This window comes from Pleuronectes platessa, chromosome 13, assembly GCF_947347685.1.
Source record: "Pleuronectes platessa chromosome 13, fPlePla1.1, whole genome shotgun sequence".
NCBI classification, from domain to species: domain Eukaryota; kingdom Metazoa; phylum Chordata; class Actinopteri; order Pleuronectiformes; family Pleuronectidae; genus Pleuronectes; species Pleuronectes platessa.
The window spans coordinates 15008338-15034584 of NC_070638.1; the positions used below are offsets into that span (position 1 = coordinate 15008338).

At 40.0% G+C, this 26247-nt stretch overlaps 1 protein-coding gene across 2 annotated transcripts; it reads left to right on the forward strand.

The window, feature by feature from the left end:
- crtc1a (CREB regulated transcription coactivator 1a) lies at positions 1 to 26243 on the forward strand. Of its 2 annotated transcripts, XM_053438875.1 has the most exons (15): positions 1 to 200; positions 4287 to 4403; positions 5338 to 5463; positions 6332 to 6393; positions 6847 to 6941; positions 7762 to 7847; positions 7933 to 7973; positions 9057 to 9250; positions 9373 to 9515; positions 9737 to 9829; positions 10073 to 10171; positions 11976 to 12080; positions 14011 to 14094; positions 14189 to 14369; positions 21592 to 26243. In XM_053438875.1, exons 1-15 carry the CDS (start codon positions 75 to 77, stop codon positions 21795 to 21797), a joined length of 1758 nt encoding a protein of 585 aa, XP_053294850.1. In that variant the 5' UTR covers positions 1 to 74; the 3' UTR covers positions 21798 to 26243. The 2 variants fall into 2 exon arrangements, with proteins under 2 accessions (XP_053294850.1, XP_053294851.1); XM_053438876.1 differs by lacking the exon at positions 11976 to 12080 and having other exon boundaries at positions 2 to 200.
- The last annotated feature ends 4 nt before the right edge of the window (positions 26244 to 26247 follow it).

Consider the following 26247-nt stretch of genomic DNA (forward strand, 5'->3'; position numbering starts at 1 on the left):
GGAAGTGGTGTCTCTGGAACCTCCGGCAACTTGACGCTGACCAGTGAAGGCAAAACGGAGCAGGAGAGCGAAACATGGCGACTTCGAACAATCCGCGGAAATTCAGCGAGAAAATCGCGTTACACAACCAGAAGCAGGCGGAGGAGACGGCGGCGTTTGAAGAAGTGATGAAGGACCTGAGCATCACGCGGGCGGCGAGGGTAACGACACCGCTTCGTGTGTGTGTGTGTGTGTGTGTCTGTGTGTTTGTGCGTGTGTGTGTGTGTGTATATCCACCCCCCCCCCCCTTTTCTCCGTGTGTTTTCAGCGAACTGTCAAATATGCGTCAGTGTCGCGGCTCCACGCAGTCGGCGCAGTGGAGGTAAACAATAACAAACGACGCTTCCTGCCGCCTTTAACACGTACACGTACACTCACGCACACGCGCGCGCGCACCCACACGGCAGCAGTGACATCGATGTAAACACGGACGACCCGAACCTCCGTCTAAAAAAAGTTCTTACATTTTTCGTGCCCCACGCATGAAAGCGAAGGGGCGTGCACGCGGATTTGACAGCGCGCGACCAACTGCAGCCTGGTCTCGTGCTCAGAGAGGAGAGGCGGACATCATCCACTGAAACACGCACACACACGCACACACTTGTATTACTCTAGTGTTGCTTTATTATTATGGTATGTTACCTGGTCTACAGGCCTGTGTGTGTGGCGGTGGTGATGGGCAGTGGCTCTTTGAAGTTGTCTGACAGGTCTGAGTGCATCGCAGCATCAGTGACATAAAGATGAAGCCAACAGATTATGTGGATTTTAAGCCACATACAGCGCAGGCCTCCAAACTAAATCCTATGGAGGCAGCTGGGCTCAGTGCGGACTGATGGACACACGCGCTGTGGACCTATACTGCAACATTATTATAACTATATTGCAATCACCATTATAACTATACTGCAATAACTATTATAGCTATAATGCATTAAAATAAATAACCATACTTCAATAACTATACTGCAAAAACGATTAAAGCTATACAGCAATGAGTTATCTAGTTATAAAGTAATAACTACTGCAATAACTATCATAACAATACTGCAACATTACTGCACTAACTATAATAACTATACTGTAATAAAAAGTATAGATGTACTCTACAGCTATTAAAACTATGCAGCAATGAGTTATATCATTATACAGTACTACGATAACCATAATAACTACTGCAATAACTATCATAACAATACTTCATAACTATTAAAGCCACACTGCAATAACGGTTATAATTTAGTGCATAACTATTATTACTACACAGTTATAACTGAATATTCTTAACTGTCTAAGTTGATGAGAAATGTGCATGTGTGGAATCTGTTTAAATCTCTGCTGCTGCGGTGATATCGAGCTGCTGCAGCTTTGAAAAAAAACTGCAAAGTTAATCCGTCCAATGGCAACAACTCTTCACAGCGTATTTGGTTCCAGCAGAGGATATTTTGGTATGTCCCAGTTGTAAAAGCCTCTGTGCAGTGCTGGCTCACTGCCATGACTTATTTGGGACACGTGAACAGAATGGAGCATACATTAATAATAATAGTACCTGTCGGCCTTTTCTGCAGGTCAAAATGTCTGCCGTGAAAAAGGCCTTTTTATATATATATATATATATATATATATATATATATATATTTTTTTTAATTCTCTTTTTATTTAGAACATTTCCATTTCCATCACATACATTAAATACAGCTTTAGTCTGTCAAGGACATAAGAAAGGATGTATGTAGTAAGTTTGGGTGATTTTGTTCATACTGCCTTTTTGGGGTTTTGTTTTATGGACCTAAATTACTCCATGTAGGAACAATAACAGAGGTAAAGAGAACACAACGCACATCACAATCCAAAAAAGGAGGATCACACAAAACACAAGTATATTAAAATAAAATCAGATCTAACTGGTTTTACATACTCACATTTGGTCCATTTGGTTCAGGTCTTATAAAAAATGTCTTTCTCGACTCTTTTCCATAACATAAATCTCATACACAATTTCAATCCATTCATCAATGGTGGGAGGGTCCACTTTTAACCATTACCTCGTGACACATTTCTTACTAGCTGCCAACAGTATAGCGAACAGTTTTTTGTCTATTATGTTCCACGTTTCAAACAATATATTGCCCAAAAACAAAGTTTCACATTTTAATGGGATGTTCACATTAAATACATTGTTAATATGTTTATAGATCTCTTCCCAGTAAGACCTCATTGCTTGGCAGTCCCAGAAAATATGGAAGTGTTTGGCTCCAATAGATCCACAGAGCCTCCAACAGGCATCTCCGCTGCCCTGGTGTCGTTTTTGTATGGGTGTGATAAACAATCTTGTTATATTTTTCCAGCAGAATTCCCGCCATGTATTTGACCCGGTTGTAGTTGACATATTTTCTCCCAGCTCTCCTGTGAGATCTTTGAAAAAGGCCTTTTTATGAAGCTTTAGTAGATGCTGCGATATATAACACCACAATGACAAATTAGAATGGGACTCAGAGAGCGCAAACTTTGCAAAAACAATTCACTAGATCTTGATTTGTATCTGCACCAAATTGCACACACTCATTAATACTACTACCCAAAACATACCTGATTTTTAGAAGTCAAGATCCAAGGATTCTACTCTGAGAAATCAATGGAAATGTTGCAAAACGTCAAATCTCACAATCTCATCTCTGTATTTCTTTCCTGACCCATTCTTCTTTCTTACTCCAAATTTTCATGGAAATCCATCCACTAGCTTTTGCGGGATCCTGATAACTAACAAACAAACACAGACGAAAACATAATCTCCTGGACGGCAGGGATAAAACTGAGTAATTGCAAGATTTTTTTATTACCATGTTATCATACATTTGTAATTTAGTATGCACATCTTAAGATTTAGTTTGCTCTTGATTGAGGCTTCAGTTTTATAACTGTTGATTTTCATTAATAAACGGACAGATAGTAGCATAGTGGCATGGTGGTACATTGGTTAACACTCACACTAATAACATTTCTCTCTCAAACAAATGGTTAATAAAGACGATCGATTTGTCAATATGGCGGTTTCAGGGAAGCTGTATAGAATCAGAGCTTGGTCCTTCTGTGTGGAGTTTGAATGTGTCGATTTGGGTTTTCTCTGGGTTCTCTGCTTCCTCCAACAATCCCAAAACACACTCCTATTAACCAAACCCCCGGTTAATAGGGGAGTGTGAGTGATTGTTGTTTACCTCTGTATGTCGGCCCTGGCCCTCACTGGGGACCTGTCCAGGGTGAACCTCTCCTCCCGCCCAATGTCGGCTGGGATTGGTTCCCTCCTGTGACCCTCAAAGGATAAAGGGTGTAGATGATGGATGGGTGGAACAGACATAATAGTACAGGAAGCTCATATCTGAGCCAAAGTTAGACACTTGTCCTAGAGTTTCCCTCTGCCCCCTCCTTCTCCCCTTCAGCTCTCCTTCTTTCTGTACCTGTCTCACTGTGTTTAAAAAGATTAGCACGGAACTCCCTCTTGATCTGGGGATGTTACAATATTCAACCTTTTGTCAACAGAGCGGGTTTACACTCTGAGGTCTGAGGCTTATTTAAAATACACCAGTGATGCTGGCATAGTAATTGTTTTTATTAGATTTCCTGCCCTGCCATCAATGAGCAGTGGGCTTGGATAAGAACATTTAATTGACAGATTATGGGCTTTTCTATTGGGAAATGGAACTGGATGTTTTCTGGAATGTAGGCACTGTCATACAGGCTTTAGGGAGTTACATTTTTAGTAATTCACACAAGTGTAACTTCTCTTCACGTCTTATTGACTGCACAAAGTGTTGCTGCGATGATTGCTGCAAATTCTGCATCAATATTTGCCTTCATTTTTCTACCTTAGTTAGATTAATGTGTTGTTTCTCTCATTTAATGATACTCCAGCAAATGTCCATTAATATTTTGTCCCGTCTCAAACAGATGGTTAATAAAGAAGATCGATTTGTCAATATGGCGGTTTCAGGGAAGCTGTATAGAACATCACACAATTATAGGACTTTATTGGGTTTGGGGTTGGAGCAGTGTAAGGATGCAATTATGTCCCCATTGTAGAATATTTCTTGGACTGTCCCTGCAGGAAATCACATTGAGCTGTCATGATTAATAATATTGAACATTACATCTTGTTGCTTCAGGCCTGTGGTGCATTTGTAGCTCATTCATGTCACTGGAGGATGCAGTTGTAATTTCATGTTGTCTCACACCTGCTGTTGTTGTGTTTCCAGTTACAGCTGCAGAAGACTCAGTACCTGCAGCTGGGACAGAACCGTGGGCAGTACTACGGAGGGTCTTTGCCAAACGTCAATCAGCTTGGAAACAGTACTATTGATGTGTCTTTTCAGGTAAGATTCAAGACTTATCTCTTTTCTGTAGCATTCTATCTAGGTATATTTAACAGCTGAGGTGCTGTATAAATGAAGAATAATTGATTTGGATTAATGTTGGAAAGATTTGATTTGTGTTGGTTAGTTATGCGGCAGCTGTTTCATGCAAGTAAATATCCTCTCTGTCCATGACTAAGTTTGAATAACATCCTACAATATCCATTTAACCCGTGGCCGCTCTATAACAACCGATCCTGTTCCAGGGGGTGAATACTCTGCTATGCATAGTGCTTATGTTTAGAATAAGTAGAAAGGGGAAGAATAAATGCATCAGACCACACCCCTACATGAGGTGTCTCATCCACTCAAGTGGAGATTGGATTTCAGGCACCATAAAGGGGCCAGAATTTACACAGAGGGGAATAATTTTTCATACATACACTATACTTGGATTGCCACGGAAAATATTGAAGTTCTACTCCAAGTTTGGGAATTCGTGAAAATAGTTTTTTGTTTCCTGTGAACCAGCTCCAGTAGGATGCCTTTGCAAATATAAATGGGCCCTTTCACATATCCTTTTCATTTTCACTTTTAATTTCACAGGCATTTTCCTGTTCTCTGTAGTTCTTCTTGCCTTGAGCCGCATTAACTTTCATCACTGCTCCACCAGGATCTCATTTGATGTGAGAGCGCAGAACACAGGTTCATTCTCTGTGAGCCAAGGACAGTCAGTGTAACTGGGGACACAGAAAACCATCAAGCTAGTGCAATACTTCTCTTCAAACGAAATGTAAATTTAATTCAGATAACAAAGGATTTAAGTCTGTTTGCATTCCATTTTTTAAATATAGTCTGAACTGACCCTCAAACAAAAGTGGTGGCTCGAACTACTGACAGGTAATATTTGCAATGGAATCAGTTAAATTAAATGTTTTTTGTCTTCGTTCGTCAGAACTCAGAGCTGGACATGAACAGATCGACGCGACACCACGGCTTGGTTGACAGAGTCTACCGGGACCGGAACCGCATCGCTTCCCCGCACCAAAAACCACTGTCAGTGGACAAACACGGGCGCCAGATATCCTTTAATGCTGTTTATCATTTAGGGGTTAAATTATGTTAGTGAAGTTCTGTTTCGTCTTATTATTTGATATCTGAGCTCTCAATCTCATTTAAAAGCAAGTAGTTTTGTAGCATAAATCAAATATCAAGTATAATTTCCGATTTTTTCCCAATTAAATTACTTGGATCTTACTGTGATAAATAATAATAGAATAATAATAAAAAATATAAACCATTTAAAGAAAAATATGGAAAATATTGTCATTGACATTGGAATATAAGCAGTTTCATACATTTTGTTCTGATCATCATTAATCCCAGAGAACGTCGGTCAGCATCGTAAGGAATAAGGAAAAATAAAGCCTCCATAAAAATCAGTCAACGACTTGATAAAAATTACAAATCCTCAGTCTGTGGATTTCTTATCTGACATTTATATTTACAGATTTTCACAAATACCTCAACTAGATTTGTGTTAGCTTGTTGTTGAATTTAAGTCAAACTAGATTGGCACTCAGCAGTCTGATTATGAAACCATATTTAAAACCGCTAGATCCTGAATTACACCAGATTGCACACACACAGATCGCACATACTCAGAAATATCAGTCCCCTCAATATGCCAGATTCATCCCCCTCCAAATTGGTGAAAATGTTGAAAAACCTCCTATAGAATCCAGTCAGTATTTCAAAGAAAGCCCTGACACATATCAGACCCTGATGTGAAGCTCAAAGTTTGTTTTTCCTTTACTTAAATCCCATGCCTGTTGGTTTACTCTTTTTTAAATCTATCTTTGCATGTTCAAAGAATCCACAGAAATCAATGCATTGAACCTGCCAACACTCTCTATCTGCAGCTGTATTTTCTTAACCTGAGATCTCACATTGACAGCTGTCCCTATGGCTCAGTGTATCTGTCACCGCCGCTGGATACCAGCTGGAGGAGGTGAGACCACCTGAAAGGATGAAACATGACACTTACTGAGAATATTAACACTCTTCAGACTTTCATATTTACTTTCACATCTTACAGTTATAGACAAAAATCCTCTTTTTGCTGATGACTTTCATCATGAACAAGAAAAAACTGATTCTTGTGCTGAAATTGACAGCTGTATTTGGTTTAGGCACAGTTTGGTCACTGAGATTGAAAAATGAAATCCTTGCAAAGAGTGCATGTGTCTTTTCCTGTATTTTTCAAACACCTGTGAAGACTCTCTATCACCTTAAAAATGTGTCATAATGGCTAATTTGTGTTGATACTGAGATTTATACCATCGTGTGTTTTATGTTCTACACAACGCTGCGGTTCACTGACATGTGTTTTGTCTGCTTTCACACACACGGACATGTCTTGTATTTTACTTCACAATGATTTGTGTGACTTCTTGTGCCGCAGGACAAACTCTGACTCAGCGCTGCACCAGAGCACACTAACCCCCGTCCAGCAGCCCTGTTTCACTGGAGGATCACAGGAGCTCCAGCCCAAACGAGGTGCGTGTTGTCTGAAAAGATTTAATAATAAAGTCACCAAGCAAAATGAAAAAGTCATTGAGCAAAACAAAAGACATAAGATAAAGTGATTTTAGGCTTAGAGTAAAACTGTATTACGATAAGTTGCTTTACCACACACGCCGTTACATTAAACAAGTTAATGTGTGTTGTTTAAACTGAGCTCTACTACTTCTAATGTGACAGTTCTTAGACTGTTGAGGTGTTTTTACCATCTATCGGTAATAGGCAGTGGTGGAGGAGTTTTTTTTGTAAACCTGAATATGGTTTTGCAAACACGCAGCGGATCCAAGTGTTGGATGAAGGTTTCTGCTAATAGCTGCGTGAGGCAGATATTGAAGTTGCTGAAGCACTTTTGTTGACTTTGTATAAATCTCCTTGGAAACATTGTGAGTGTTATGTATTATTGTTAATCAGAAATTCTTGCATTTTGGACTCTTGCCTTTATTTGAAGGAGAGACAGGAAATGGTTGTACAGAATAATGTCATGCAGTAAATGGTCCAGCTGATCAGGAGTCTAACCAGGACCTGCTGCTCAAGGCTGATATACACACATGTGACATACACCCTATGTTTCAGCTATGTGGTTGCTCAGTTAAAACAATATATTATATATATATTTAACTTTCTAATGTCTCGTTTATTGTTCTTTCCTCGCTTCCTATTTTTGTGTTATGGTCTTTAAATATGGTTGGACCACATTAAACAGAGACATGTGGACTGTGATTATTACAAGCTCAAACAGGCTGGACATCTGTTGACCCAAGAGACTGAGGAGATTTGTTTTCCTCTATCTCTGCAGTTCTGCTGCTCACTGTGCCAGGCTCAGAAGCAGTTAAACTAGAGGTTGATGAGGATGGACAAAGACAGGAGTGGGACTGTAAAAAGGTGAGAAGTCTGCACACAAATGTATGTTTTTCTGTCAGCTTCATCTCCACGATTCTCAATAGCTACAATTCTTCTCTCCGTTTAGAACATTTCAAGGTCCAAGCTGTGCAGAGTTCCTGGAATCAAGTGAGTATTTCAACGTTCTCTTCATCTGACCCATTTTGAGGACACATTTATATAAAGTGAGATTAACATAATGAATTGATGTTTTGGCTGCACTGTTATAAAATGGCGGTAAAGAGCAGACAAGCAGCAGCAGCAGCTTCAAATCGAGTGCATATTTACACACATCTGGAGAACATGCATGAATAAAAGATCTGACTGTAATTATACATCAGTTCATTTCCCTTTCATTAAGATTTGGCGACCACAGTAATAAGAGTGCAGAACAGAACCATTAGCTGAAGTACCACTGGCCGAATGCATGAAGTCTCAAATATCTCTGGAGGTTGTTTGTCTTGGAAAACAAGTAACAAACAAGGTTTATCAGAGCTTGACTGATATGGAGTTGTGGGGGCTGATGCAGAAACCAATATTAGCAAGTTAAAAATGTATGATACCGATCCATCCATCCATCTCTCTCTGTCTATTTATGAATATCTATATAGATAGAGATATACACAAATTCTATTTATCAAACCCTAATAACAAAAACATGTAATTTAGGATAAATATTTTCCAGTTTCATGACATTAATTTTTTCACAAATAAAGTACAAATACAACCATCTACACAGAGTTTGATTTAAGGTAAAAACTGATACAGACGTTTCACCTCTGCAGCTCGGCAGCTCCAAACTGCTGGCACACTTAGCTTATGCATGGCTCATTAATGGTAATAGTAAACACTCCAGACGGATTCTGGAGTAGAGAATGGGCACTTAATTGCAAAACCACAGGGAACATGCACAGCCAAATCCCTCAGTGCCTCGCTGTTCACAGTGGCCACAAAACAGGTTACTAACATGGATGGAGGTGGCGGGAATAAACATAACTAACAACACACTGCATCGTCTACATCTCCTATGTCACACGTACACAAAATTCCCACAAGGCCACTTCCTTAAAAGGCCAGGCTTGACAGATTTATATCAATCATCTAATAAATCAGTCGGGTTCTGTTCTTGTTCTTTCTTTCATCAAACAGATGATCTCTCAGGTTAAGATCATCAACCCTGATATATTCACTGCATCCGTCTTTTTTCTGCAGCATATTCCCATCTCCCGACCAGCAGCTGACCCCCACGCTCAAACCAGCAGCCCACAACACTGGCGGTTCTCTGCCTGACTTGACCAACATCCAGTTCCCTCCTCCGCTGCCCATCCCGCTCGACTCGGACGACACAGCCACCGCCTCCTCGTTCAGCCCCTCCAACAGCACACAGAACCTGCCTAACACGCAAGGTGCCACAGACAATTTGAGATTCCTGCGATAAAATGCATTGATTTCCGACTTTGGCACTCTGTGTGTGCTTTGAAGATAAAAGATTCTTTCCTTCCTCATTCTGTCTTTGTGTGGTGGGTAGGCGTGGACACCTCTCAGCCGGTATCCATGGAGATGCAGCTGGGGCAGGACAACATGGTTCCTCTCATCCTCAACGTAGGAGACTCCCACCAGCAGCAGAACCTCCCGCTCTCCCCAACATCTCCGCCTCTCTCTCTCTCTCAGGTACAGACCTACTCTCTGGCCTCATGTACGTTTACCATTGATTGTGTCCGGTTTGTTTCACTATGAAGTATTCTCATTGGTTCAGATCGTCATGTTTGTGGTGTTTAAATATCTCGGTGGAAGATTGATTTTATTGCGTAGGTGTTAAATAACTATGACTCAGTTAATTTATTCTGAAATATTGGAACTTCATCTCTTTTCTGTTCCTGTACTCCCCCCAGACGGCCATCAACGCAATGAACCTTGAGCAGCAGCTGTCCCAGTATGCCTTCTTCAGCCAGCAGCTGTTGTCCCAGACTCACCAGAGCCAGCAAGTTAGTGTCCCTCCACATAAACTAGAAGTTATAAAAAAAACTTTAACAGCTGATGTGCATCTCTGATGTTAGCTTGAGAAGAAAACCAATTGAACTGAAAGTATATTATCAGGGGCTACAACACATACTGGTCAGCTCGTGATGTACTGTGTTTGTGATAAACCAGTATTAAAACTATAAAGTGGCACTTGATGACTACACTTATCATCTATGTCTACTCATTACTCACTTTTTATATTCCAGCAGACAGATATGGACCAGCTGCCATCCTCTGTGAACTCCTGCTCCACGTTAGACAACCACACGTCCTCGCAGAGCAACATGACCATGGACATGAACACGGTGAGCGGTGCACGCGTCCGTCCGCATCAGACCTGGTGTTATGAGCAGAAGCGTCTGTGTGTTGCGGGGCTGTGTTTTCAGGTGTCACCAGTGCATTGAATACACACCGCCTCGTCTGAGTATCATAGCTTTGTCAACACTCTGCACATTATGTGACAATGTGAAGATGTTATGGGCTGCATTTATTTTGCAATGTTGTGAATATAAAAAATGGACAACCTTTTTTTCTCAAAGCATGAGATCTATTATTTGCGCAGCGCCGCACGTCCTTCAGATCTTGGCTCTCGCTGCTCTACTTGTGTTGCAGTGGGAACTAGTTTGATTTCTGCAAATGAAGTGGCCTACTTTCTCTTCACCTCAGTTGTACTGTGGCAGGTCTGCAGCTCAGACCATTGAATTAATAAATCCCGAATATGAATCTCCTCAGCAGTTGTTTAGCTGAAGTTCTGCACTGATTTATTTTCAGAAATGGTTTTAGCAGCGTTTTCTAACCTGTACATTTTAGCTATTGAAACAACACAGGTGCGGCTTGGTTATCGATAATATTTTCTTCTTTCAGTTTCAAACAAGTCCACTGCAGTAATGATCATTGCAGTAGTTTATATCTGTATCAAGAAACCTTGAACTGCTTTATCACGTCTGTATCTCATGCTACCACTATTGCGATAGCTTATCAATGCAGAGATTAGAAATGTGGTGATTTGAACCCCTGTTAATTTTCCAGTGATAAGAGATTATCACTGTCGTTTGATACTCCTCTAAATCTGAATTAAGTGATAGTTTATCTGTTATTTACTGTGAAAATAACTTTATATATTTTGTATATTTCTCTCTCCACAGTTACGGTTGTGATCTTTAAATCAGAATAGAATTTCTCTTTTGGTTTGTCTTTGTTTTGGTCTGTGGAAATATCTTCCTTTTGATTCCTTTGGGTGAGGACAATGAAAAGAGCGGATATTACAGAACAGATGAGAAGAAAGTGGAGTCGTTTCTCTCTGATCCTCCAGTTTTACTGTGTTCAGTCACTCAGCTCTGATTGTTGGCAATATTTTTCTCCTCCAAATTAATCCCCTGTAGATTTAACACTTTCTCCCAGATCTTTCTCAGTATGATTAATGCATCAGTATGATATGAAGTGAGTGGTTTTCCTTCTTCACGTTCTGCAATTATTTCAAAATTTCTGTCACTATACTGATGCTGGGTTGCTACCATTAAAGGCAGTGATGGAACCAGTGATTCCTCAGTCAGGGATCCTGATGTGTTTCATTTCCAATCTAACAACAATCACTAGAACGTCACATCTCTTTCAGAAACTGCACCGAACATGTGTCTTGCATCTGAAATCCCATCAATTTTTGATGAAAAATACATACAAAGTTTCTAAAACAGGGCTATTCAAGTGGCAGATCTAGGATTTTTCTAAATATAATAGGGGCCAATTAAATGTCCAACATCCCTGCACAAATCCTGATTCAGTAAGGTGCACATGTTTAAGTCATTCCTTATTTACTGTTGGCCGGAAAGCTTTAGGCAAAGCAACACATCTTTGAACTTATTTGGAAGAATGTTCCTTGTTCAATGACATTGTGTTCTTCAAAACATGCTTAGAAGATATGCTTAAATATTTTGTAGGTGAATTATTTATTAATAACAACAAGTGCTGACAGGACAGGGGCACTTCAGATTTCAACTTGGGACAGTTCCCCCCCGCCCATGATAACCAGTATTAGCACCTTAGCGCATGCAGACCCCAGCAGAGATAACCCTCCAGTGTGAATAACTCAAACATATCCTCTTGTATCAGGCCTCCTCCCTCCAACAGTACCGCAGTAGGGTTGGATCCTCTGCCAATCAGTCTCCAACCTCCCCTGTCTCCAATCAAGGCTTCTCACCCGGAGGCTCGCCTCAAGTAAGGGCGTGTGAACCAAAGAGTCGGTGGCTCGCTCTGTATAACCTTCACTGTAGCAGGACTCTGTTGACACCCCCCCCCCCCCCACCACCCATTCGTAGATCTGGGCAAAAAGACAACGCTTATTTCAAGCACTTGTTGAGGGAAATCATTAAAGTGAACACAGGCTATTTTTACGCTATTTTGACTTTGTAACATTTGAATTCACAGCAGAGCGTCATACATCACTCTGACACTTAACAGTGTTGCATTACAACAGTGTTATAATATGATCATCATGACATGAAATACTCTAAAGTGGTTCCTATTTTGCCCAGATCTGACTGCCGGTCCCTTTAAACACTCCGTGTCATCGATGTGTTGTGATGTAGATGTGTCCCTGACCCTCTCTGCTGCTTCTGTTGTATTTGCGTTGCATCGCCTCTGTTTTTCCTTCTCAGTCCTGCTATTTTTGTATGTTAATCAGATATTTATGCTTAGTCAGGGATTTGCACCAGCACAAGTCTGGGGATTTGGGTTAGCATGGGAAGGGGGGGGGGGGGGGGGGGTGAGGCTGGATGTGGACAAACTGAACCTTGCTTGCAGGGTGGTGCTTTAAGATAAACTAAACACACCCAAGGTAAACATGGATCAGGGTTGTTAACCTCTGTCAGATTCAGTACAAGCATTTGAGATTTGACACCCTGGTGAAGCAGTTGTCCTGTAAATCATTAACTGCGGAATAAAAGCTTGAATTATTAAATGTTTTGAATTCAGTTTAAAACGAATCAGGCAGCATGTTAAATAAGTCTTTGCTTCTACTGAATTGTAAGTGTGAACATGTCTGTTTGAAATGCTGAGGCGAGTCACAGTGATGATAAACCCTGTCTGCGTTTGTGTTTGGTCTTCCTGCTGTTTTCTCAGTTCCTCCCTGAGCTGAAGTGTCTCACTCGTATAGTCCTGAGATTATCCACACAGGCTTTAACCACTGACGGGCTCATGTGCTCTATTATCCTGCTCTGCCCTGTGGGGACATCTGCAGCACACACAGATAATTTGGTTTGGAACTAGGAGGAGCACGGGCTGGGAATATGATCCAATTACTTATACATTAAGAGGCCACGATGAAACAGGAGAATTTCTGGTTGCTGTTCCAATGAGGACATTCAAATCAGAAACTTCAAGAGAATTAGAGGGGCTTTCGAGTCGGTGAAGGGAGAATCAAGTCACGGAGGGATTTTATTTTCACTTTATTCCATGTGAATTTATTTCAGTTCTGTTCTTGTTAATGAAAACACTAAGGCCAGAAGAGGGAGGAAGTGGAGAGAGCTGTGACCCTTATAGTCATTGTAGACATATTTATGTCAGTTTTGACATCATTTATCAGTATAAAGGGACCTTTACGACAATATATATTGGACGGAATATGACGTCCCTCATGTATTTGCTTGCATATTCATTTATTTACTATACATACATGTATAAAGCTCACTTAATGGGATATTTATGAGTAATTCCTTGCAATAGTGGGCGTTTGTCTGCTACACATGTGTACCACAGAAAATGCTGCAAAAACTGCAGGGTATAGTTTAGTTTGCATTTATAACTAAAACAGAGGACTAAAACCTTCCTTGGTGCACAGTCACATGTTTGGTGTGTGTGTCTTAAACGTCCTCTGAGAATGAAAATGTTTCTCCTGTAGTGCGTCTTCCTGTGTATATCATCCCCTCCTATGTCAGTGCACATTTAAGCTGTGTTAATGTTTGAGCAGGGCGGTCTGTCTCTTCTGCAATATGTATACAAATGTTGTTTCACACACACACACACACACACGCACACAACACTGGGCCCTTTTCGCAAACATAGAATCAACTCAAAAGTATCACTTTTCCGGCACTATGAGTTTTTACCTGCAGCTTAATAATCAGATTTGATCTGTTTCTTGTTGCAGCATAACTCCATACTGGGCAGCGTGTTCGCAGACTTCTACGACCAGCAGCTCCCGTCCATTCAGGCCAGTGCTCTGTCGCAACAGGTACATTCACTGTCTGTCATAAGTGTCCATATATTGTTGTGCAGATTTGAGAGCGATCAGCAGCCCTGACACTTCTTTCTGTTGTGAGAACCAGCTGGAGCAGTTCAACATGATCGAAACCCCCATCAGCTCCGACGGCTTGTATAACCAGACCTCCACCCTCAACTACTCCCAGGCGCTTATGATGGGTTTGACTGGTGGCCACTGCAACCTCCAAGACTCGCAGCAGCTGGGCTACAGTAGCCATGGCAACATTCCCAACATCATTCTCACAGGTGCCGCTTCAACACTTTAAGTGCGACACATCACATGGCTTCGAGACTCTCACTGCAAGCGGCTTGTTAAAGCTCAGATCTATATGATCTAACATGTAGAGCTGTAAAGGCCCCAGACAGAGTAAAGCTGCCTCATATGTGCTTGTATAGTTTGCTTCCATCACACTGTCTCATACACTGTGTCAACCGAAAACACATTAAACCTAAACGAAGATCTGATTCTTTACTGGGCTGTTAAAATATATTAGATTGCACTGGTATACTCAGTAAACAGAATTTAAGTTGTTCAAATCTTATTAAAAAAATCCATGTGAAATTATCTTCCCTTCCTCACTTAAAAAACTCAGGAGAGATAGATATCTGCCTAGGCATTTGTTTTATGCCTCCACGCTGGAGACACCCAGTGGCCTAAGACGAAATGTGTTTGTGTTGTTTGTTCGTTCTATTCTACGGAACATGATATCTCAAGAATTTCTTCAGGGGCTTATATTCAAATTTGGACTCAAAGATGAATGGATACGATTTTTGTGGTCAAAGGTCACAGTGACCTTGTGTTCATAGTGATTTCCATTACATCTGGCACAAACGTTCACTTGGACTCAAGGATGACCTGATTAGAAACCTCAATGAAATACCTCAAGAACGCCTTGAAAGAATTCTTTCAAATTTGGCACAAATGTTCACTTCGACTCACAGATTAACTGATTTGATTTCAATGGTCAAACATCACAGTGACTTCATATGAGTTTTGAAAAGATATGTATGTAGAATGCAACTGAAAATGAACTTGTTGTATATTCAGCTTGAACATGGTTATATAAAATGATGGCATGTTACTGTTGTAAATTCAGCTAACGGAGCTTTCTAATATGTGTATATACTATGCGGACATGCTTCCTCCTCTGTTTTGAGTTTGAGGTATTCGTCCCCCTCTGGGGAATGATCTTTGACCTATCATATGTTATCTTGCCTTCTAAGGGAGGAGCAAAGATGTGGGGGTTGACTTCAAACTTATAGTAACTAAAAACATGTCCAAATTTAGACATAGACCCTATGTGCTACGTCATTTTATCTATAGTTCTGTGGTAAACAACTCCTCTATAAAAGGGCTTGCCTGGCGGAGGCGAGCCAGATTTTCACTATCTGGCCTTTGTGAATTCTCCGGGCATACCATGGAGCCCGTCTGACCTGTGAAACTTCTGTGTAATAAATTCTGTTATGCTGCAAGTTCTGGGTCCGCGTCTCCTCTCTTCAAACACCAACTTCGACAAGACAGTGCTGCTTCAAAGATACGACAATTGGCGTCACGACAGAGACGATTTGTGTCCTGCTGCATCTTCAGACGATTTCAACCAGGGTGAGCATTTCTCACTAGGCTGTTCTGTGTCTGTTAAGGGGTCACACCGTTACAGAACCTGTTTTTGGGGATGTGTCTTGTTGTGTTGATGTGTAGGGAGAGGCTCCGTGCTAAATTTGACTTTATTTGCGAAGTGCACGTCGCAAATAAAGGGGGGGAAAAGGTAACATTAATTAACGAATGAAATAAGGTAAAGATAGGACATAGTTTAGAATAGCTTAAATTGTAAAGATGAGGTGGTAAATCTGTGCAGGATTAAGAAAAATGGTACCTCAATTTCTTAACAGTAAGTCATGGTAATTCCATTGTGTTACGATCTAAAGCTAAGGCATAAACAGGAATTGAGTTATAGAGAAAAATTGGGACAACCTGGGTCCAGGTCAATTTGAATAAATAAATAAATGTAAAGTGATAAGAGTAATGAGAGAAAAATAAGGTAAAGGAATTGATCAATGAGCCGCTGAATTTGAATAGTGAAAGCCCTCAGTGAAGGAGCGTTAGTATGGGCCGTAAAAACCTCACCAGAGGTCAGTTTTTAATAACTGGAGATTGTAAAAATAAAAATTCAATTGACTGTTCCCACTCTGACATTTGTTGACGAACAGTGTCTGATGCAGCCTCTCATTGGATTATTTACATCTCAAAAGGTAGCAAAAATTAAGATAATGGAAATAAGGAAATAGTGGCAAAAAGCATGCTCGTGGTTTGAATGAGCTCTTGAGCTGTTGGATGAGAATGAGTGTGCGTCTGTTTGCAGGGAGCTACCTCCCAGATGTGTGTGTATAACAGGAATGGCCCCATCTCAAACAGTGGTCTGTGTGTGTGTGTGTGTGTATGAAGAATGGGATCATTACAGTGTTTGAGTTGTGTGAGAAAGGAAAAAAAAGTTTGTGAAGCGAATATGCAGTGTTTTTTGGATTTGTGTGTTTATTTTGTTCTCTCCCGGATGAGATTTGAATCAATGACTGAATAAACATATGAATATGAATCTTGTAATTACACAATGAGCTCCTATTAAGGTGACTTTTGAACTAGTGGTTTAATGACACCATGAGCTGCCCTTATAAGCAGACGTAATAAAATAATGAGCCTCATTAGGAGGACTTAAATTAATATAAACACACCTTTAATTTCTGGTTTGCAGTGTTTTCTAGTGCTGGGGAGCTTGACCTCAGTGTTGAGGTGTGTGATATATGTGGACATTGCTCTGTTCTAGCTGTGTGAGAAAAATGCAGCAGGCGATGTTTTTTGTGATCTAAAGCTAATAACAAATGGTTCTATGATTGATTAAATATATATATGTTACGGTTACAAATGGGAAATCTGATAACAAATGGCGTCACTTTGACAAATAATGAGAACTACATTCATGCACTTTGCAACAGAGATCTAAATAGACTCTCAAAACAGAGGAGAGAGAGCTGTTTAAAGTGATTAGGCAACTTTAAATTCTGTTTAAGTATCAAAGGAACTTTGACTATTGCACAAGTCAGGGTTTAAATTAGGAGGTATATGATTTTTCCTCAAATTAAACATCAACCACTGAAAAGGGAACAAAAATGAAATCAAGTTTTTCTTCAGACCTCTTCTTGGCTCCCCTAAGAGAAAGCATCTGTTCAGAGAAGGGGGTGCGAGGGGAACATGAACCCTCTAAAAACTTTTCAAGGTGTGATTTCTGTAACTTAAAACCCCCCCCCCTGTGAGCTGTCTCTCCTCACTGGGAATGACACATGTGCGGTGCAAAGACGGAGTATTAATCTGTTGAACTGCTTTACGAAAGAACTGTCAAGTTGTTAATACAGCTATGAATAAAAATTACACTATTGAGAACTTTAAAGATAGTAATAGAATGAAATAAACTAAATCATACATTAATGATGCATTGTATACAATTGTAAGGGGGTTCGTATGATACTAAATCATTTGACTGTTTCTTTTCTCTGATCCATTTACGGTGGTTGAGTATTGAGGTGAGAAGAGGAGAAGGCAGCTGACCACTGAATCGCACGGACTGAGGCTTGCTGACATCTGCATGTACAGCTTCTGTCTTCAGTCTGATCAAGGCCGGTACAGTTTTATCCACAAACTCTTTAGCAAAAATCTGCATTTTACATATTTGTATGTGTTCTCATCTATAGTTATATTGCTGATAACCATTTCAACCTGCTTTCATTTGTGAGCTATTATAGGAGATTGATAGAACAGATTCATCTGCTTACATGCACATGAAAAACTATATGCTGTAGTCAGTTAAAACAAGATATGAGGATTGGCAACGGACTGACCAGTTAATGCATTTAATTAATTAATGAAATGGGATTATTTGTTTTAAATTCTGTTGAGAGTTGCAAATGTGAGTTGTATTGTTTGTGCATGGTTTATTCTGATCTCAACTGTGTTGGAGATTCACTATTGTGACTTTTTGATGATTTGAGATGAACATTGGGTAATTGTTTGCTGCAATTAAGAGCACGTTGGGTGACAGTCAGTCACTTGTGGGAGTGCGTGATCTTTTTGTCAAACATTATAAGCAGATTTTGAGTTGTGATATTACATTGATGAGCTTTTGATTCCTTTGGAGTTGGGAAGTCAATTTCATTTGTATTTGCTGTGGTAAATAGGTGATTTTACTACGTGATTTATGAATTGATTAATCTGTTGAGTGTTTGATTGATTTTTTGATTAATCAATTCCTAAAAGGGGGGAGGAGTAATCTAAAAAGCTTTAAGCAGCTTTCAAATTTAGCAATTACTTTTTCAATTAACAATAAGGGAACAAAAGGTAGCTGCTATTATGGGGAAGAAGGACACTAAAAGTCCAAAAGTAATTACTCCTGTTGATGTAGTACAGAAGAATAATCCTTTAGTTGAAGGCATTGCAAGAATATCGGAGAAATGGCATAAACGCTGGTCTCAAATTGACCAACCATGGCCGTTAGAGGGGACTATGAACCCAGATGTAATTAGAATAATGCGAGTACTTGTGTCAACGTACAAGGCAGAGCAAAAGAGAGGTAAGAAGGGACAGGCCCGCAAAGCAAAGAGAGAATTGGAGCTTGACATTCTCCAGTTGTTTGAAAATGAGGGACAGAATCTGATTAAAGCTGCAAACGATAAGAGAGAGGAGGACATAGAAAAAACAAGACAAACAGAGAGACAAATAACACTTGAGAACCACGTAGAGGAGTTGCAGACACAGAGGGAAGTGCTGCAGAAAAAACGCTTCCAATTATTGTGCAAGGAAAATACTTTGCGCTCAAGAAAACAGTCTGCACCCAAGAAGATGCTTCCAGTGGTCATCCGAGGGCAGAATTTGGAGTATAAGTCTTGGCAGACTACAGATATGTCAAGCATAATTGAGAAGTTACCGACTCTTCAAGATGGAGCCCATTCTTGGATTTCGAAGTTGGAAGAGATCATGGTGGGAGAGCAACTTGCTATGGGAGATATTAAGAGACTCTTGGCTAATCTCCTTGGAGTTCATGCTATGGGAGATATTCTAGAGAAAGCTGGACTTGATCAATATGTGGGAACTGCTGTGAATGATTCAGAATTGTTCTGTGCAAATAGAGGTCGAGTGTGTAGAGCGCTGAAAGAGACCTTTCCGACAAATTTACATCCTGACAACATTCTTATTGAACCACTGGGACAGGAAGAAAACCCAAGAGCCTATGTGTCCAGAGCTCATCAAGTTTGGAGAAATGTTACAGGAAATGACCCTGATTTGAATCAAATGGAGCAGTCAATTTTGAGATCCAAAATACAGAAGGGGTTGCCCCTAACAGTGAGGAGCAAACTTGCAGAGGTTGTTGGTCTGGGAAGCATGGAAAAAGGTGTTTATACAGATCATATAGCCCATCAAGTGGTGCGCTACAGGACAAAGGAGCATGATCAGAGACAACAAGACCAAGAGGTTGTTAGAAAACTCCATCAAATACAACTGGTGGATAATAAGAAAATTAAGAAGCAAGCTCTGGTTATACAGAATCAGGCTCCACTAGATCAATCAGTACTACAATCACAGCTGAACCAGGTTCAGCTCCAATCGTTCCAGCCATCATCGGTGGCTCCAGTCATCTCCTACCAAGAGACAGCATTTGATCAAGCGCAGAACTGGAGAGGAAGGTTCGATCCAAATTTTGAACAGCATTCAGAAGAATGTTATAATTGTGGACAGTTTGCCTGTGAATGCAACAGCTGGATAGAATATGGAGGAGGAGAATATTGAAGAAACATCAGTGAAAGAAAGAAAGGAGGACGACATGATTTGTGATTCTTTCAAGATTCTAAGTTGTCAACGTTGCAGTACAACAGTGTGCTTCGTCTTTTCCAAATACTTAAATTCCGTTAGTAAGTTCTGAATGATAGTAAATTATTCTCTGTTGTTGACCTAACAGAGAAAGGTACCCTGACTGGCAGTTCAGGAGAAAGGGGGGCTACTTCGATTATTGCTTAGTTATTTCAAAGCTTCTCATTACATTAGTGAGGTGTTTCCAGGGGGGAAATGAAAAATGTGACTTATAATTTCTCACTTACTTAAAGTGTGTTAATCAGATTGATGTTTTTTTAATTTGTATCTGTTTTGTATGCAAAGATACTGGTTTTCTTTTCTTCTCTTTCATTCTAGAACATATTGGGGGAAGATCACTATGAGAGTGGTGAATGTTCAGGGAAACCGATGTGTTGAATGGATTCAGACACTTCAAACATGAACCATACCAATGGACTGAAGGACTCTGAACAACGATACAATATCCAGATTCAACATGTCATCAATACTACAACTGGGAGTCAATGCTGCTGAGAGACTGCAGTGTTCTATCTTTGGGTTTTCTCTTATATTTTGAAGGTGCAATATTAAAAGTGAATTATATTCTCTGTGTGTTAATTACTTGGAAAATGATGTTTTCTGTTATTGAGCAAATATACTGGGACCTCAGATGTTTTCTTTTCCGTGATCTTTAAGGATAGTGGTGCTAGGCAGGGAAAGGTCCATTGGAAGCTCCAATGGGAAGACCAGGCTGACTTTGGACATTGTTTTGTTTTTATTTGCTGAGAGTTCCATATGTATTTGCTTAAAGTAATTTCCTTACATAATTTGCTAGAATTCCTAATTTCAGTGGTGTAGGAGTACTATGTATAGTTGCCTTGGCAGAGGAGCTGTGAGAGAATTGTCCTGTCTAAATTGTTTGATGGATATTTCAGGAAAGATGTCTGCCTGACAGGTTTTTCACTCTCACTCCTACACACAGTTGCTGTATTATTGAAGTTATACACCTGTATGGTTACGAGACTTTGTTAAGCCTCGTAGGGGGGAAATATGTTGTATATTCAGCTTGAACATGGTTATATAAAATGATGGCATGTTACTGTTGTAAATTCAGCTAACGGAGCTTTCTAATATGTGTATATACTATGCGGACATGCTTCCTCCTCTGTTTTGAGTTTGAGGTATTCGTCCCCCTCTGGGGAATGATCTTTGACCTATCATATGTTATCTTGCCTTCTAAGGGAGGAGCAAAGATGTGGGGGTTGACTTCAAACTTATAGTAACTAAAAACATGTCCAAATTTAGACATAGACCCTATGTGCTACGTCATTTTATCTATAGTTCTGTGGTAAACAACTCCTCTATAAAAGGGCTTGCCTGGCGGAGGCGAGCCAGATTTTCACTATCTGGCCTTTGTGAATTCTCCGGGCATACCATGGAGCCCGTCTGACCTGTGAAACTTCTGTGTAATAAATTCTGTTATGCTGCAAGTTCTGGGTCCGCGTCTCCTCTCTTCAAACACCAACTTCGACAAGACAGTGCTGCTTCAAAGATACGACAAACTGAAGTAGAATTTTCTGTCTTGTCTGTTTTCAGTGAGCGGAGAGTCTCCCCCCAGCCTCCCCAAGGACCTGACAGGCTCACTGTCCTCAGACTTCAGCTTCGATGTCGACTCCCAGTTCCCACTGGACGATCTCAAGATCGACCCACTGACGCTTGATGGCCTGCACATGCTCAATGACCCAGACATGGTCCTTGCCGACCCGGCCACAGAGGACACGTTTCGCCTCGACCGGCTCTAACAAACCATACGTGTCCATGCACAGGTGTGTGAACGCTGCTGCCCTGTGGGGGGGGTGGGGCTAATTTTGGAGTATGTCGGCGAAGGCCTCGTTTAGGCTGGGCAACGATTCCACACCAGGCAACAGCAATCGAACCCCAAAAGAGAGCTTTGAAAAGAAACACTACTGTAAGAAAAATGCATCGACGTGTTTTCTGAAGACTGCTGCCGGCCTCCCTCCTCTGTCCGTGTGAATCATGTTTGCGGTTCCGTCATCAAACTTTGATTTATTTCAGACACCTAGCTTTCATGAGGGCAGTTTGTGGTGTATCGTATCTATGAATGACTGAGCCATGTCCGCAGAGCAAACCCTGTCCAAACAAACTCGTCTGTGCAGAGTAGCATGATGACTCAGAGGAAGCTGCCCCCCCCCCTGTGTCGCCCTGGTCCTTCTCAGTCGTACATGCAGTAGTTTCCCGCTGATCCCTGTGTGGTTTTTCAAGGAGCCAAAGTCAAGTCCAGTTCGATTCGAGTTGAAGATGTAAAGTCTCAAGACACCATGAGTCATCATTTTGCCACCTCAGTTATTTTTTGGAAATGCTGAAGTTTGACTTTCAACATAGTAAATTGCAGTAAAATGAGTTATGCATGAGATCACAAATCACTGTGCATACTTGTTTTTGCCTTAATAGCTTAAAATGTTTTGGTTTTCATGCAAAGATGACTTTTATGTAAATGAGAAAAAAAGGGTCATTTTTACTGTTTTCCTGGTGGTTTGGCCGACATTGTTTACAGTTGCGTTAGTGTCGTTGTACTTTTGCGTTGTGCTGATCTTTATCCATAGCTTCATCGATCGTCACTACACCAGCTCATCTATCTCCCATCAGATTAATGATTTCTTGAGAAACGGATGTTTACAGGCTGCTTTTATTTGACATTTTTACATGAATGTGATCAGATTTTGCGTAATAGTATCTATGCAAAAATTACAGTGATTGGTTTCAAGCTGCAACCCGAACCGGAGAAAGGGAATCCTCAAGTAGACGAGGCAGAAGTCTTTGAGAGAATGAGCGGCTTAGGACGGTTTCATGTTATATTTGTGTTGGGACATTGCTTTGATATTAGGGATGTGTAGAGGAAACACTGAGGGGTCGGGGCGTGTGGCGTGCGGTAGAAACTCTCCTGGATTACTCCCAAAGATGTGACCTCAGTATAGTTGAGATAAATATATTTTTCCACACGGTTGAGCAGCCTCTATACTAGAACAGCATTGTTGATGCAACAAGAATGTATTTCGGTCACATCTGTGCTGTTGTGTTGTTGCCATGTTGTCATCCTCATTGCCTATCATATCGAGCCTTTATGTCCTGTTGGACCAACACTGGTTCGCCTGTTCAGAGGGGTTGTGGCTTCTGTTTTAAGTTGTATATGTGGGACTGTGTTTGTTTCCTCGGCTCTACGGTGACACTGAATATCAGCTTCTTCACGTTGTCTGTGCCCTTTTGTTGATTTGTCTCTCCGTTCTGTGGCCCTGCTTTAATATTTCAAAAGATTTCATGCATTTGCTCCTTTAATGAGTGAATTTGGTTTTGGTTCTGTCACAGCTGTGTCCCATTCATCAATACTGCACTTTATGCATTTATTTAACACTGATTTATGAGTTTATACACCGAGCCCCCGCCGCCATGTGACTGTTGTGTGCACTGGACCTATTGGCCCCGTCTTTGATTAAATTTGCCTTCTTGTAAAAAACACGTAAAACAAAACAGAAATATTTGAAATAAAAGTGAGAGTAAATTATAATTATTTTTGAAAAGTCGTATATAGATAGTCTATTTAAAAGAGCTGTTTTTACTTAATCTGTGAGTATTTTGTTGGCTGTCTGCTGTTACACAGATTTTTCCTAGATTTTGGAAAACCTTTTTATTTTGGGACAGAGTTCTGACAAGAGGTTTCAGCTCTTTCTGCTTTTAATAGCAAGTTGTGCTAAATGGAACTAAACTAGCTATTTAATAAGAAGATTAAAAGATTATTATTACAATATTTAAAGATACAGAAATAGTGTGATGTCTCAAAATGTTACTGATGCAGGGCATATTACTGATGCAGTAGCAGGACACGATCAATCAATCAGTCGCTGAAAAGTGTTTTATAGAATCTACATATAAATGTCCATAAAATGTGTATAAATCCTATAGTATACATCCACATCCGTTCAATATTCCACTTAATGATTACTGTTCTATAGCTGCTACTTTTTGTCTGTTTATATGTGTCATGTTCCCTCTGTGTCGGCAAGTTTCACCTTTATTCTCACACACGTGTGAATCAAATCATGTTCTGTGAAACGTGATCAAATCAGATGAAATTTTATCATAACCTGGAAGATTATTTTATTTCCTTTAAAAAAAAAATATTAAAGGTTCTGAATGCATTGTGTTTCTGATTTGATGCTGTTTTTTTTGTGTTTGTTTGTTTTGTGACTGCATGACTCACTGGACATGTTACCCCCTTATGACTTTGGTTTTTATTTCCGTACAAGGTTGCGTTGAGCTTTGTGCGTCTAAGTGTTTTGTTTTCCTTGTGTGGTAAAACTGTCTTTTGTCTCTCTCTTTGATTCTGCGTCACGGGTCGGCTACGTGAATGCTGTGTGAAGCCTGAAAGCGTCAGATTTATGGTAATCAGCCTTTTATGCACATGTAGAAGCTGTCACTCGGTACTATCTTAGGCCTATGTTTTACTCTGCAATTTATAGTATGTGTGCTTATTTTTCTGTTTTGCACCCGCGGGGATTTTATTATGTCACGGTATAGACTAGCTTTGTATATTGCTATTATAGGAACAATGTTTTTTCGTGCTTCATGTGATATGATGTCAAAGTGAGAAAATGCACTGAGAAAATACTGTGTTGCAATATATCATTGTGGCTCTATATTCTCTGGTGGACCTCAGACTTTATGGTGAGCCTGACGTCTTTGTGGGTCCATTTTCTGTTTTTATATTTTCTTTTCTACTTTTCTGTTGTCATGTAGATAGCTCTGACCAACGTGTCGCCTGTTACTGCCACCTTTTTATGCATCAACATTCAGGTATCCATTGGTGTTAACGCCAGTGTTTACAGAGAAAATAGTTTACAACAGAGCGACGTTTTTTTTTCTCCTCATAAAATGTGTCAAAGTAGTTAAACACTGTATCTACAATAACAGACATATATAACTCACCACATATGAACTACTACAATAGTGAATAAGTAATGTTATTTTCAATAAGCCCTGAAAGCACTTTTTATTTAATTTACAGACTTACTTTCAGATGTTATTTTAAGAGAAAAGTTTATATTTAGATTTTATTGAATTTATCTTTAATGTAGGTTTGTCATCAACACTGTATATTATTTTTTTGCAATTATGCCAAAAAGCCAAAGTTTTAAATCAGCCATAAATTAGAGGATATGTTATGTGACTTCATACATTATCGATGACTTTATCAATGCATTCATTATTGGACATAGTTACTGAAAACCAGGCAGCACAGCTTAGAGAGTTGTGACTGATGGTCCGTTACCTGGGAAATCTCTTTTCTGCATGACACTGACTTCAAAATATGTCAGAAAAGAAATTGACATGTTGCATTTTGCTTTTAAATGATTTAAGTTTTGCCTTTGTTTTATAGATCTGCTATCAAACACTATTTTCAAGTGAATATAACAATACCTTGTCGGAGGAATAACAGACATACAGTCAGAATTAACAGTAGAAAATAGCAGATACAAATACTGGATGGTCAGGCCATATATATATAATATATATATATATACACTATACATATATTTATATAACATATACATATATATAAACTGTATGTAGGTTGATTTTGTGACATAACATGTTAAACTGAATCAGGAAGACGACATGGACAGTTATGCATGGTCAGTCCGTGGATTAACCACATCTACGAATACTTCTTCGTGTAGATTTTTGAGGGCGGCCTGCTCCTGGTCTAAGCCTCATTCAATGGCAGCTAAATTGTTATATAATGTATTTTGTTTCTGAGTACAGTGATACAATATTCCACACTCTGCACGTGCATTTTACTGCCATGAAGGGGTGCACCGTGCTCCTGCAGTGCACTCACAGCAACAGGAAACATTATCTTCATAGAATATGCAAAATCTAGCGTTCTGCAGCACAGCTTGGCAAAGTGGTACTTTTTTCAGCTAACCCTTTAAAAAAAAGTTTAAAAAAAGACTGGTTCAAACCTTGTTCCTAAAACGGTGTGTTTTCTAATTTAAGTGTCGAATCGGACCAAAAGAATCCAAGTTGGCTGTAAATGTGAGCTATATTCAAGATGAAAATATGCTTCTGTTTGAACTGTACCTGATGTATTTTTCTCGTGTGAAGGCTTATGTCTTTGTATCTTTGCATTATTATTTGTAAATGAAATGAGAATAAATATATCGGAATAAGCAGAGA

Excerpts from the sequence above, each read along its gene's own strand:
- crtc1a (XM_053438875.1), top strand. The coding sequence starts at position 75 with ATGGCGACTTCGAACAATCCGCGGAAATTCAGCGAGAAAATCGCGTTA. Across the intron at positions 6,942-7,761 it reads GGAGCTCCAGCCCAAACGAG|TTCTGCTGCTCACTGTGCCA; the intron begins GTGCGTGTTGTC and ends CTATCTCTGCAG. Across the intron at positions 14,370-21,591 it reads TCCCAACATCATTCTCACAG|TGAGCGGAGAGTCTCCCCCC; the intron begins GTGCCGCTTCAA and ends GTCTGTTTTCAG.